Consider the following 15,770-nt stretch of genomic DNA (forward strand, 5'->3'; position numbering starts at 1 on the left):
TTAACCACTGCGCTACACTCTCCCCATAAGAACTGGTAAATCTGTCTTGTTAGTAAAATTCTCTCATACGTACTTTCCTTTGGGCCTCCATCACTGTTTCATTACAATTGGCTAAAATATGAACCATAACTACACTTGCCAGACTAACTGCTCATCCTATTACTCATGAGTTCTGATTTAGCAGTCCAAGGCTTACTACCTATTTATCTCTTTTCCTTTCTTCACTACCTGTACTCCTTTGCCCAGTCTGCACTGCCTGGCAAAAGACATATCACTCTGCAGAAAGTTCAAGCCAACCTACTGATTTGTTTTTGATGCTCCACATGGCTGGTAGTGCCAGAATCCAATGTCTGCTCTTTCTGAAATGCAGAAGGTCCTACAGATGAGACCCAGCTGTGGTTGGCGGCACACTACAAGTACTGACAGCTTTCCACAGCTCCCTTTGGAGGGGCTGGATGTATTTTAGATACTATTCTTTATTGCACTGAACTAAAAACAGCCAACCAATTACTTATTCTCACATGCAGCCAACTACCTAAGTAACCCTGCATGTATTTGCTCCTAGCAAGAAAGCATTTGACAGGCCAGTGCATTTCTATTTCTGGTCTGGACTTGCTGTGACTGTGAGGTATTTACCAGCTGAATGTAACAGGATAGGGGCAGTATTATTTAACACTCTGCAGTCAGGAAGGACTGGGGCACTATCACCTCATGAGTGCAAGGAGAAAAGTACACGGAGCAATGCCTAACAAGCCACATGTTGTTCCAAATGGAGAAGAAAACACTAAGAGATTCAGATAATACCAGCCTCAAAACCCCCACATCCTGGCCGCTGTATTCACCTCTTGTTTTGCAGTAATGGAAGGTGTTAAAAGTGATTTCAGCCTGTGCACTGAGCAGTCATGAGCTGGAAACTGGATATCAGCTACAAACACAAAACCTGCAACATGCATAGGGAGAAGGGAAGCCTATAATATTATACTGTATAAGCTACTCACATGTGAGTCACACCTAAGAACATAAGAATTGCCACACTGGGACTTCCTGTTTCCAACAGTGGCCAACCTAACATCCTGTTTCCAACAGTAGCCAATCCAACATCCTGTTTCCAACAGTGGCCAACCCAACATCCTGTTTCCAACAGTGACCAACCCAGGTCCCAAGCACCTAGCCAGATCCCAAGTAATAAAATAGATTCTATGCTGCCCATCCTAAGGACACCTAAACTCTGCACCCATCTGTAAAACATGCTATATAAGAAACACATTTATAGAGAGGTTGGCACCTGAAGCGGTGGCACCCAGTATTGTCACACCACTGTTCCCCCCTAGGAAGTGACATCAGAAGGGAGCCGAGGCTGGTGCAAGCAGCAAGTGGAAGATGTTGCTTGTGCCGGCGAATATTTAAAGAGGTGGGGGGAGGAGGAGAGATGCTGGCACCGGCACCCCCCCCCCTCCCCCTGTGAAGACAGCGCTGGGAAAAAGACTTTTTGCTGCGCAGGTGTCAGGATTTGGAACTCTGGTAGGACAGATACGGAACTGTTGTTAGAGAAGTATGTTTAGAAAATTACTTAAAACCCAGTTATTTGTTGATACTTTCTTTTAGCCATACCTTTTATGATCCTGACTTACGATATTGATCTGTATTCATGACATCTTATTAACTTTTAAGCTTTGTTTTTAGGAAAACGTATAGTAGTATATTTTTTATTTTTTTTTTAGTCAAGGTTTGTTTATTAAAGTTTTACAAAATACAAAGAATGGATGAATACGTCAACAGGATGTATACAAGGTACAAACATCCAAAAAGAAATTTTTAAGTGATTGTATATCTATGAGATGGGAGAACATCCATTTCAATAACTTCATATGAGATAAGATAAACATGTACCTAATAGGTATTCTTAACATCCGGGAGTGAGAGTAAGTATGAATCAAAACATAACAGGAATAAATGCATAAAACAATATAGTCCAAATGAATAAATAAGTGAAAAAGTAAATAAATAAAGCTAAACAAACAGGAAATGCAATCCTTGAAAAATAATCTGGTAACATGACAGAACAAAAAAAAAACGGAAGCAGGAATATCAAAATTAATTTGAGTGCAAATATAATTTTAATGCATTCCATTTGATGTCGAAGCGGAGAAACCTATTGGAAGCTTTAGCTAAGTATGCTTCGGTTCGATATGTAGAACAAACCAAGTTCCACAAGTGGGTATATGAGACTTTAGCTAAGTCTTTCCATGAAGATAGGAGAGCTCTAATAGCTAGAGTAAATAAAAGATCTAGTAAGAAATGATCAGAGTCGGGTATCATATCATTAAGTGAGAAAGATTTCAGTAGAAGCATTTGATATGTCAACTCAATGTCTATATGGAATATGGAGCAAATTGTGCTCCAAACTGAGGACCAAAAAGAGCTAATACAGGGACAGGAAAAGAGAAGATGATTTAGAGTGCCATCTGATAGATTGCATGATCAACAAGTCTTAGAAAAGGAGGGGTTAATGCGGTGAGATTTCATGGGCGTCCAAGTTGCTCTATGTAGTAAGAAGAATGATTGTTGTATGATGGATGCAGAGCGAGAAGTGTGGAAGATAGATTTACATATGCATGTCCATGCCTCATCAGATATAGTAGTGTGCAGGTCAGATTCCCAGGAGGATCTCAGGGAGGACAGTGGATATGACGTAATGGATTTTAGGAATTTATAAAATTGAGAGGCTGTATGACCCAGTGCTAAATATTGATTAGCAAGGATAGCTAATGTAGGGATAGGTGTGAACACCACTGAACTGAGGCCAGCTTTTTTCACAGAAGATTTCAGTTGCAACCAGCGGAAAAAATTTTTCTCATTAATTGCAAAGTCAGACATTAGTTCACTAAAAGTGAGAAACGTCCCATTCTTGTGGCAAATGTCTCCTATATCCCAGATGCCCTGATTATACCAAAAAGGCCATGAAACAGATCTGCCATCGATTGTGATGTGTTTATTAAACCAAATGGGACAATAGGCAGATCCGCTCCAAGGTACTTCTAATTGTTGGTCCAACTCAGTAAGGACTTTAAATGAAGCCCTCATGATGGGATTATTGGATATATGAGGAGGGTTAGCTGTACCCATCAATCTGGAAAGGGGGAAGGGGGATGCAATGGAAGACTCCAAACGCAACCAGTTAGGACTGTCTAGGGAAGAAGAAGAGGAAGAGATCCATTCGGCCCCTTGGCGGAGAAGGAATGCTTTATGATAAAATGCGAGGTCAGGGAAATTAACACCGCCCAAATGATACGGGGCTTTCAGTTTTTGAATGGAGATTCTGTGGGGTTTATCATTCCATAGGAAGTGAGTTAGTAGAGACTCCATCTGTTTATAAAAGGAGGGAGGAAATAGAAGGGGAAACATATTACATATGTATGTGATTTTGGGAACCACCATCATTTTAATAGTGTCTAATCTTCCCCACCATGAGAGGTGAAGAGGGGACCATGCTGAAAGATTGGATTTAATCTGAGAGATGAGATTGGATGAGATAATGCGTGTGGAGGATCTTAAATCCCTATCAAATGTTAATCCCAGATATTTAATTCCTGATGTGGTCCATGTGAGCGGTTGATCAGGGATATGGAATGGCATACAGGAATCAGTTAGAGGCATGATTTCAGTTTTATCCCAGTTGATTTTGTATCCCGATAGAGTTGAAAATGAGTCGATCAGTTGGATTAGTGCTGGTAAAGAGGTTTCTGGGTCTGCGAGGTACAGTAAAATGTCATCCGCGTAAGCTGACAGTTTAAATTCGATATTGGCGATCGAGATACCCTTAATATCAGGTGAAATTCTGATGGCAGTAAGTAACGGTTCGAGGACAAGATTGAACAAAAGAGGAGACATGGGGCAACCCTGACGAGTACCTCTGCAAAGAACAAAAGGAGAAGAAGTGTCGTCATTTACAATAATTCTAGCTGTAGGGGAATTATACAAGAGGGATATCATATGTATGAAAGTCTTTGGAAAGCCATATTTTGTGAGGACAGCAAACAGAAAAGGCCATTCCACTCTGTCGAACGCCTTTTCCGCATCTAGTGAGACCAATGCTGAGGAGCTAGTGTTCGACAGAGTGGAGTGCAAAACATGACACAAGAGTCTGGTATTATCGGCTCCATATCGACCCTTAAGGAAACCAACTTGGTCTCTATGTATAAGTTTGGAAATAACAGTTTCCATATGATAAATTAGAATTTTTGCATAAATTTTATAATCCAAGTTCAATAACGATATAGGACGATAGTTCTTTACAAGTTGATGATCTCTATTTGGTTTTGGTAGAACTACAATGTTCGCTTCAAGGAAGCGGTGCATTTGAGACGATTTTGTTAAGAGTCCTTGGAAGTAAGCAAGAAGCTTAGGAGTCAATAATGGGGAGAACGCTTTGTAGAATTCTGCTGTGAGGCCGTCTGGACCTGGTGATTTGGCAGATGGAAGGGAAGAGATGGCTCTGGAAATTTCTTCAAGGGAAATTGGTCTGGAAAGTGATTCCTGTTGAGGCTCCGTGAGGGAGGGCAAATGATGAGAGTGAAGAAAATCTTGTATGGTGTCTGTTGATGTGACAGATTCAGATGAATAAAGGTCAGCATAGAAGGTACGGAAGTCATCCAATATATCCTTGGTATTCGTATGCAGGAGTCCGCTGCTTGATTGGATGTGTGAGATTCGGTGTTTAGATCGGCGACCCTTGAGATATGTGGCTAGCAAATGGCCTGCTTTGTTGGAAGAGGCATAGTAATTGGCTGAACGTCTAAAAATTGTAGCTGATGCGAGGGAGCTGAAAATTTCGTTGCATTGGAATTTAAGTTGTTGTAGGTGTTTGTATAATGAAGGGTCGTGACAGTCATAGAGGCGAGTCTCGTACGAATGAATATCGTGTTCCAGTTGTTGTACTTTAGCTTTTCTAGACTTTAATTGGTGAGCTGAATAGCTGATAATTTCACCACGTAACCATGCTTTATACGCTTCCCATATAATGGGAGCTTCCACGTCCGATGGGGTATTTATGTTAAAGAAAATATTTGATTCCTTTTGAATGTGTAAAAGGAAGGCTTCATCTTGTAATAAAAAGTTATTCAATTTCCAGTGTCTAGGTTTGGATGAAGAGGTCCAGTTGAGGGTACAGGAGACTGCAGCATGGTCTGAGATAGTAATGTCATGTATTTGTGAAGAAGTGGTAAGGTTGAGTAGGTCCTTAGAACCCAGAATATAATCGATCCTGGAAAATGAATGATGAGGGGCGGAATAAAAGGTAAAATCTTTGTCAGAGGGGTGAAAGATTCTCCAAATATCTGACCATCCGAGGGAGTCCATTAAATTGATAACCTCATTTCGCACTCGGAGTTTGGCTGGGCGACAAGAAGAAGACCTGTCAATGAATGGATCCAGTGGAAAGTTGAAATCACCTGCAACAATGGTGTCTGTTGCTAGAGAAGAGGAGCTTATAGTCCGGAATTGGTGGAAGAAGTCAGGGTCGTCGGTATTTGGGGCATAGATGTTCAATATCTTCAAAGGTTTTCCAGAGATAGAGCCCTCAACCAGAGACCACCGACCCTTGGGATCGAACAGATGAGAAGAAAGGGTGAAGTTCAGTGATTTTTTCATTAGGGTGATCACTCCATTTTTTTTATTTAGGGCCGGTGCTGCAAAACTATGCTGGATCCAACCACCAGAAAGTTTTTGAGCTTCTTCCCCACTGAGGTGGGTCTCTTGAAGTAAACAGATGTCCGCATTAAGGTGTTTGAGGTAATGCAAGATTTTTTTCCTTTTGATGGGGCTGTTTATACCCTTAACATTGAGAGTCACTATATGTATGTTAACCATTTGGCAAGAGAGAAGAAATCTGCAAGGCAATTGAATCAGTTGTGCAGCAGAAGCAGGAAAGGCAAGTATGTTGGCTGGCTTCCGAAAAAATATAATAATGTTGGAAAAATGAAAAAGAAAATAAATAAGAATAAGGATTCATACTTAACATATGAGCGGAGAAGAAATAAACAAAGAACCAGAGTTGGGGTCCCATGCTGACAAGAGGAACTCAGCTTCTTCCTCTGAGAAGCCCGGCTTATATAGATCGTGATTGTAAATGAAGCTCCCGGAAGGTAAACGGAAAGGCAATCTTAAACAAGCAGAATCAGGTCATTGCTCCTACGGTTTCATCCAAAAGTTTTTGCAGGGTAATAGGATCATCAAAATTTCTAGTGTTGTTATGGTACGTCACTCCCATTCTTGCCGGATAGAACAGGCCATATTGCGCTCCAATATTCTTTAACTGAGGTCTCATGGCCAGAAAAGCTTTCCTTTTTTGAGCCGAGGCTTTAGAGACATCTGGCACAAATAAAAGACGTTTGCCATCCGGAGTTAGAGGAGAAGAAGATTTGGCTGCTTGTAGAATTTGAATAGCCTGAGTGTGGCGTAAGAGTTTCAGTACAACGGGTCTAGGAGGTTTAGACGGAGTTGGAGGGCCCGAGGGAACCCTGTGTGCCCGCTCGATTTCTAAGTCAGGTTGGAATTTTAGTTTCAGAATGGAAGGTAAGTATGAGTGTAAAAAAGACAGCATGTCTGACCCCTCAGTAGATTCAGGTAGACCAATAATACGGACATTGCTCCGTCTCATTCTATTGGAAATATCCTCCAGATCTTTTTGGAGGATGGAAATTTTCTGTAGATCACGTCGGATTTCCAGATATTGTGAGTCATGCGTATCGAGCCGTTCCTCTGTGAGGTCGATTCGTGCATTTTGTTGTTTCAGTTGAATCATTATGTTACTCATCTCATTTTTGATGTCTGCTGTGGCAGCGAGATTTTCTTGCATCAGATCTCTCAGTATTTGTAAATCTTGGGAGATAGAGGCACCGTTTTCATTAACGGTAGCAGGAGAGGCCTTTGCCGGGGAGGGCGGCTCGTGTTTCGAGCGCTTAGATGCCGAGTGCGCACCCGCCGAACTCGTGGTCGGTGCAGGATCTGATCTAAGAGGTTTGGATGCCATTCCGATTGCAGGAAATGTTTATCACAGACCTGTATTATATCCTCTCGGGGTAAAAATTGTAATTTTAACGCCGGGCTGTGACGGAGGAAGTGTGCTAAGCGGCCATCTTGGATGCAGGCACGTGATGCCCCCTATAGTGGTATATTTTAGCTATAAATTTTAAGATTACCTTGTATGTTTGTTTTACTATGTTTTAAGATTATTAACCGTTTGGGTGTATAGAAATTTTTTTTAAAAATAAAATACTATGCCACTGCATGTATTTAGAGAATAGTGTTTAGGTTGAATGTTGGCATTTATGCATATTTGTACATGTGTGCATATATCTACCAAACCAACAAATGGCTTATTTTTACCAAGTTTCACTGGTTGACTATGAATAGCAAATATATAATTTTACAACCAGCGATGTTTACCTCATAGATTTCAGCGGTGATACCCAGGATTGATAATAGCATTCACTCCACATTCTTCATCAGTCTCAAAATGCAATAATACCACCTTATAAAAATGTCCATTCACTGACAGCTAAATTGCATAGTCAATATGACGGTTTCTAAAGATAAGGGGACATCTCCTCAAGAAAGCCGGTTGATGAAACATGTCGGATTAAGACCCCGACTGACAAAATAAGCTAAGTACAGCTAAAATATTTTTGAAATTATTTAATACCTCAAAGCAGTGGCGTAGTAAGGGTGAGTGGCGCCCCTCCCCCGCCCCTATGCTACGTACACGCCCCCCTTACCTTTCCATGTACCTTTTTCCATGTCGGTGTCAGCTTGCCCTTAGATGTCATGTCCTAGGTGCGGCTCCCAGAAGTGATGTCAGAGGTTGCCGATGCTGAAGCGGACAGCAACCTCACACCAGGGAAGTAAAAAAGGTAAGGGTGAAGGCAAGGGGTGCACATGCGGCAAGGAGAGGAGCAGGGGGGGGGGAGGATTGGAGAAGGGGTGCTGTGGCTTTAGGAAGACCACACCCTTAGGAAAACTGCACTCAGGGTGGACAGCCCCCTTTTACTATGCCACTGCCTCAAAGTGAATGGAAAATTTTAAAAAGTGTTATAATTGCATTTTAAGACCAATGAAGATTGTGGAGTGTTAATTTCCTAGTGAATGCTATTAGCAATCCCAGGTATCACCGCTGAGGTGTATGAGTTAAACATCTCTGGTTGTAAAATTATATGAGGGATCTTCACAAAGTTTCCACACTTTTATATTTTTTTAACACTATTTATTAAATATCTTCTATGCAAAATACATGACTTTTACACATAATCACCCTGTTTTGTGATACATTTTTCCCAGCATCCTACTAACATGCCTTCTTACCACTTCTGCCCCAATCATTTCCCGCAAAAATATGAAAGTGTGGAACCTTTTTGAAGAACCCTCGTACATGCTAATGAATTACACATATAATCAACTTATAACTTTATATAATTGCCTACAGCTAAACATGTTATAGGCCAGTGTTCTTAACCAGTTATTCAGAACACATGTAGCCAGTATGGTTTTCAGAATATCTACAATGAATATGCATGAGACAGATCTGCATAATACTACTTCTACTATTTATCATTTCTTAAGTGCTGAAAGGTTTATGCAGCACTGTACATTTAACATTTCAATAGATGGTCCCTGCTCAGTAGAGCTTCCAATCTATTTGGACAGACAGACAGGACATCTCAGGGTTGGGGCGTTTCTGGTAGAGGGAATGATACAATGATACTGTAGGTATTTGACAGCGAGTGCAAAATTTATCTCATGCATATTCATTGTGAATATCCTGAAAACCTGACTAGATGGGTGTACCCTGAGGACTGGTTTGAGAAGCACTGTTGTAGGCTAGGGATATCACAAACAAGAGAAAAATCCAACAGGAACTGCAGCAAAACCAAGCGAAAAGCAAAAACCAAAAACAACTGCAGACTATGTACAAGATGCAGGCACTGTTTATTTCAAACTCTAATGGTATATACAACCTTATTACCAACTGAGGGACCCGACACGGTCCATGTTTCGGACAACAAACCTTCCTCAGGGGTCCGTGGTAGATAAGGTTTTGTAACAAACAGCATTAAAGAAAAAAACAAGTGCCCGAACGGGTGTAGTGCTGGATTGTAAAAAGCATTGCAATCTCAATGGAAAAGCATTGAGATTGCAATGCTTTTTAGCCAGAAGGTTCTTGAGGACTTTCATTGTATTTTAGCAAATTGTATCTTATTCTTCTTTTACTGCATAATTTTAGAATTTTTACTGTATAATTTTAGTACTATTTAGAGTACTATATTTTTATCATTGTTTGTATAAAGTTATTGATATATGTGAACCGCCTAGAACTTTGCGGTAGGGCAGTATATAAATACATTATTATTATTAGCTGAGTGCAGGTAATCTACAAGCAATTTAGTGACTTCAATGTGGTCACAGAAGAGAGGAAAAGTTGCCGCTTCCATCAGAAATAATAACTATCCTGAGGGAGCATCAGAGATGCTGCCTAGAGAACAGAGCAGCTGAGAATGCTGATTTCATAGTACCCTCGACAGCCCTGCTTTTGTTTATCATTTAAAGGATTCACCTTAATCTGCAGTACTAACTCTGTCTCCAGTTTTGAGGATTTGCATCCAGTGGGAACCTAGCAGCTCTTAATTGCTTCTGTGACAAGAGGATCCACCCACAGGAGACAGAGGTCATGCTGTAAGTAGTTTAAATGATCTTATTCTAACACCCCTCTCTTCTGTGTTCAGGGGAACCCAGACTTTTTACTGAATTTATGTACGAAAGCTTTGAAAGCATGGGCCCTTAAAGGTATATGAGGGTGTGACAATTAACTTCATGAACTCATCCTGGAAAAAATGCTACATGCCTCATTGCTGAATATCACTATGGTCACCTCTGAAGTACTCCCCTTGGGATGCTATGCAACATGCCAGCGCCTAGACCAGGGGTGGGCGACTCCGGACGTTGAGGGCCAGAATCCAGTCGGGTTTTCAGGATTTCCCCAATGAATATGCATGAGATCTATTTGCACGCACTGCTTTCAATGCATATTCATTGGGGAAATCCTGAAAACCCAATTTTGGAACTCTTTTTCTCTCTGTAACTGAGTTACCGCTTTCATTTAGTTTAAGCTTTTTCGTTCTATTCTGAAAAACCCTGAAAACTTTCTTGTTTACCAAGCACTTTGGAAACTAAGCCATTCTAGTTTATATTCGTTTTCTTTGTTTATGTTATTGTAAACCAAGTCGAGCTCCTTTTGGTTGAAGACCCGGTCTATAAAATTAAGTTTTAGTTTAGTTTAGTTTTTTTCTGGAATGCCCATCACTGCTGTCGTCATATTACCCTTGATGTTCTGAATGACATCAAAATGTCTTCCTTTCAATATTTCCTTTATCTACGGGTAAAGAAAAAAGCTACTGGGGGCCATATCAGGTGAGTAGGGAGGGTGTTCCAATAGTTATTTGTTTACTGGCTAAAAACTCCCTCACAGTCATTGCCATGTGAGCTGGTTCGTTGTCGTGATGCAAGAGCCATGAGTTGGTGAAAAGTTCAGGTTGTTTTCGTCTAACTTTTTCATGCAGCCTTTTCAGCACTGCCAAATAGTAAACTTGGTTAACTGTTGCTGCCAACTCCTGCTGCAGCTGCTCCACTTTGACATTTGCAGCCTCTCCTTTGGCCTGATAGTTTCAAGTTTATTCATGATTTGATTAAACGCCTATCATGGTTTCTAGGCGATGTACATGAAAATATAAGAACAAAAAACCCCATAAACGTTTGAAACAAGTTACATAGATCAAGACAGACTCATAATTACACAAGAGGGAAGGGGGTAGATCTACAAAAAAATTTTTAAAAGTAAACATAAACCAGTTAAACAAAAGGGAGTGAGGAAGAAGAAGTTTGTTCTTAATCATAGATCTGGATTACTAAATTGAAAAGTTGAGGAATTATGATGAATCAAATGTGTCTTTGAAGAGGAAATATTTTAACACCCCTTTAAATTTATCTAAGTGTTTTTTTTTTCCTCCCTGAGGTGAGAGGGTAAAGAATTCCAAATGAGAGGTGCTGTTAGAGAGAATTTTGTCGTACGGCAAGTATTAATAATCTTTAGCAATGGAATAAACAATAAATGTTTGGTGGTAGACTTCTGGACTGTTACAAGGCGAACTTGTTCCTTTAACTTTTGGAACAACACCTCATTCTTTGTTCTGACGTTGCCAATTTCCTCATTCAATTCCTTCACTATTTTGTTTTTAGATACTCCCAGCTCAGTCATCTGTGTCTGAACTGTTTTGTTGGCTTTTCTAGCCTCTTCCAAAACTTTGTGCAGTTCCTTAACAGCCCTGGTCAACTCTGTCTTCCTAACTTCTGAGTTCTCAGCTGCATTTTTGTACATGTTTAAAAGGCATATGTTAGCGTCCAGTTAATTCTGGAACCTCTCTCCCATACTTTCCTTTTGTCTAAACAATTGGTCCTGGACTTCCACCAGTTGCCTTTTCCAACTTTAATTTTGCAACATATTCAACAGAAAATAGTTGGTCTTCAAATAGGTCTTTAATTTGATGCTTAGCCTGTTCTAGCTCAGTAGCTAGATCTAGATTTGGGTTTTGGACCCCTTCCAGGCAATCCTCCTTGAGCTCAGTCTCCTTTTCTGGCTGAGACACCATAGCAGATACCCCATTCCTTCCTTCAGTGGGCTCCAAATCACAGGGTTTGACCGGGCTCCTTCTCTTGGGCGGTCCCTGAGTCAGGGTTTGGACCACCATCTGGTGCCCCTCACTGGTCTTCTTTCCTTTCTTGGAGTTTTTGGGTGTCTGTTTCCCCACTCTCCTGGATTTTAAACCTGCTTCTCTCTGCTGGCTAGTTCTTCGATTGTCTGTTGGTTTCAGGGCACTTAATCTCTTGTGCTTCTCTGAACCTGTCAGGATTCTGTTGCAAGATCAGTCAGGTTTGTTACCACTCTTCCTCCCAAATTCCCATGTTTGGTTTTCAGTTTCTTTGGGGTTTTGGTTTTATTTTTTGTATATTTTTATTGAATTTTCAAACTACAATTGTGCAACAAGTAATTCATATACATATACTATTATAAGAAAAGCACAATAAACTTTTCAGACATTAATGTACAATTATATTTTCCCCCACCCTCCCACCTAATATTCAAATAAAATAAAAACCTTCAAGAAACTATCCATAAATTCCCTGAATCAAATTCCTGTGCAATACCCTTCCTCCTCCCCATCACCCCCCTGGATGTGTATGTGTACAAGTCAATGAAATAAGATCAGTTATCATTCCTTACAAAATTTAGCCAATGGCTCCCAAACATCCATAAAATTCCTGTAACATCCCTGCTGTATGGCCATGAAACGCACCATTTAAAAAATATAACAGAGGGATTCCCACCAGAATGTGTAATTTAACCTATCCCAGTTCTTCCAATTTTTTAAAATAAGCTGCATGGCAACCCCTGTCATTATAAGAAGTTTATTATTCTGAGCAGTTATTTGACTTTTAGCTCTCATGAACGTACCAAATAAGATGGTATCATACGTCAATGCCACTGAATTTTCCAATAAATTGTTCACTTGATCCCAGATGGATCTCCAAAATCTAAGTATCAAGGGATAATAGTACAGTAAATGATCCAACGTCCCAGCTTCAAGATGACAATGCCAGCATCTATTAGACTTTGAACTATCTAATTTCTGTAAACGAACTGGGTTCCAAAATGCTCTATGTAATAAGAAAAAAACATGTTTGTCTCATAGATGCAGACACCGTACATCTCATCCTCTAAGTCCAGATTTGTGGCCATTGAGACGCAGTAATCTGATGCTTTATCTCAATGCTCCAAATGTCACGAAGACCAGTCTTTGGTTTTTTATTCAAAAATCTAGATATTAATTTATACTAATGGGCAGCCTAGTGTCCCAGGGAGTCTGCCTGAAAACATAAGACTGGCAAGCTATATTGATTTTTTTAGATTTTTCCAATCAGGGAACCCCTCCTGAATGGCCTGCTTCAACTGCAACCATTTATAATTTTGAGATTTAGCAAGACCAAATGTGTGTTGCAATCGTGAAAAGTCAAGCAGCTTACCATCTGATATTACATCATTCAAAGTGCGTATACCCGCCTTCATCCAATGTTTCCAGATGACCTTAAACCCGCCAATTTGAATCTTGGAGTTCAGCCATAGGGACTGACAAGTGGATTTATGGATCGGAATAGGTGTTAAATTATTAATACATTTTAATGTCTACCGTGTGTCCATCAAAATTCTATTGTCCTTATATAACCTCAGAAACTTAATACTGACACAATCTCAGCGGAGATAGGAGTTGTCATTCCAACCATAACCAATCAGGAAGATTTTCCATGAGCTCGGGGAGGATCCAGTACATACCCTGACGCATTATAGAGGCTTGATGGTACCTATAAAAATTTGGGAAATTTATCCCAACCGCCGCAATTGGTTTTTGTAAAGATAATAAAGCAATTCGAGCTGCTTTACCCAGCCAAATAAATTTGGTAAGTATACTATTTATTTTTTTGTAAAAAGACCCTCAAAAAACACTGGCAACATACACATTTGGTAGAAAACTACAGGAAAAATCATCATCTTAACCATTTGAACTCTCCCCCACCAATACAAATGTAAGGGGTTCCATTGCTCACACATTTCTGTGACTTTTAGCAATAAGGATTTGTCATTTACTTTCATTGTTTCTTCCAACGTACTTTTTATCCACATACCTAAATATTTTATACCCTCTTCCTTCCAGAGAAAGGAAAATGTATCAAATAATCCTGTTGGACAATATACATTCAGTGGAAGAACCTCCAACTTACTCCAATTTATTTTATAACCAGAAAATTTGCCAAACCGGTCAATCAAATCCAGTAAATAAATGTGAAATGGTAGTTTCAGGATTCCTCAAATGAAGCAAAATATCATCTGCATAAGCAGAGACTTTATATTCCCAACCTGCATAAGGAATACCCTGAATCTCCTTTGACTGTTGAATAGCCAATAACAAGGGCTCCAAAACAATGTCAAACAATAAAGGAAATAAGATATCCTTGTCTAACTCCCCTCTCCAGACGAAAACTGTCTGCAAAAGGGGCAAAAGGGGAACTATACAAGGTTTGAATAATTTGTATAAATCCAGAACCAATATCAAACCAATCCATTGCTTGATAATTGCTGGTTGCTGTTCCAAGGAGACAGTAGTCCAAAATACTGATTCATCATATCCCATTTGCAAATGCAAAGCAGGCACAAGACAGTTTCTGGTGGCTTTTTTTCGCCGTATGCAGTTTGTGGGTGATGGCGTTTTTGCAGCACGAATCATGTGATGTTTAAATGATCATTGGATGTTCTTTTGATTCACACATAGACCTGTGAGACTCCTGAGGCAGGCCATTTGGGCCGAAACATGCGCATGTCGAGTTGATGTATGTTGCAATAAAGGAATAAAAGATTTTGTGGAATACTTAGAGTTCACCAGTCTTCTCTTTGGACTTATCCACTCCATCGTGTCTGATTAATACATGAAGGTCCATTCTACCCATTCAAAGGCCTTCTCTGCATCCAATGATACAGAGAAAGCTGGATCTTCCATGGCTTTTGTTAAGTTTAGCATACGAAAAGCCAATCTGGTGTTATTTGAAGAATGTCTTTGAGCAACGAACCCCATTTGGTGGAAACCAATGATATGAGGGAGAGCCTTAGCCAAGCGTAAAGAAAATAACTTAGCCAGAAGTTTTCCATCTACATTAATCAAAGAGATAGGCCTATAGTTTGAAACCAACGTAGGATCTTTATTTGGCTTTAAAGATTCTGCCAAAGTACCTGAAATAGAAACCTTTAGTCAGTTGAGCCTGATATAAATTTAATAGATGAAGTAATAGGATACTTTGAAATGATTTATAGAACTCTACAATGAAACCATCACCACCTGGAGCGGATCCAACTCTAAGGGACTTCAACGCTGTTTGTAATTCTTTCAGTAAAATAGGCACTTCCAGAGTTTCTTTTATATGCTCAGGAATTTTAGGTTCCTTAATTAATTTTAAAAATTCTAATCCATCAAGTTCTTTATTTGAATAGAGCTCAGAAGAATATAAAGCTTTATAGTATTTCAAAAATTGTTTTTAAGGCGGTTAGCTAATACTCTTCCCGCTTTATTTGAGTTTCCATAATACAGAGCTTGCTGAGAAAACAACTCTTTCCTAGCCATTTGAGAGGCAATCTCATTATATTTATATTTAGCTTATAAGAGGGCCTGTAAAGTATTTTGTTCCCATTTCAAGGCCAATTGTGACTCTAAGTCCTTGATATTTTGTTCCAAATTAGAGAATTCTAATTTAAGTTGTTTCCTGACATAAGCCGAATATGAGATAATTTGCCCTCTCATGGTAGCTTTAAAAGCATCCCAAAGTGTTTCTAAAGAGATTTCCTCTGAGGCATTAATTTGAAAATAATCCTTCAGTTTGATTGAAATTCCTCAACAAAGTGTGCATCTGCAAGCAATGTATTATTAAATCTCCAAACAGGTCTAGTATATTCTTGTTCCTCAACTTTAAATTCAATCCAAACTCCACTATGATCTGACAAAATGATTGGTTCAATAATGGCTTTTGTAATCTGTTGTACTAATGTATCTGATACAAATACGTGGAGGGGCATAATTGAAAGGAACATCTAAGTCCATTTTCGTCTAAGTCGCAAGTCGTCC

General features: G+C 39.7%; 1 protein-coding gene across 1 annotated transcript in view; it reads right to left on the reverse strand.

Moving 5' to 3' along the window:
* Positions 1–475, reverse strand: part of LOC117364329 (tubulin alpha-8 chain) — a 41,532-nt gene extending 41,057 nt beyond the window's left edge. The window contains exon 1 of the mRNA XM_033953430.1: positions 302–475. Within this exon, the coding sequence (XP_033809321.1) occupies positions 302–325 (24 nt within the window). The 5' untranslated portion in view covers positions 326–475. The remainder of the gene's footprint in view (positions 1–301) is intronic.
* Positions 476–15,770: the final 15,295 nt, after the last annotated feature.

This window comes from Geotrypetes seraphini, chromosome 7 (assembly GCF_902459505.1).
Source record: "Geotrypetes seraphini chromosome 7, aGeoSer1.1, whole genome shotgun sequence".
Classification (NCBI taxonomy): Eukaryota; Metazoa; Chordata; class Amphibia; order Gymnophiona; family Dermophiidae; genus Geotrypetes; species Geotrypetes seraphini.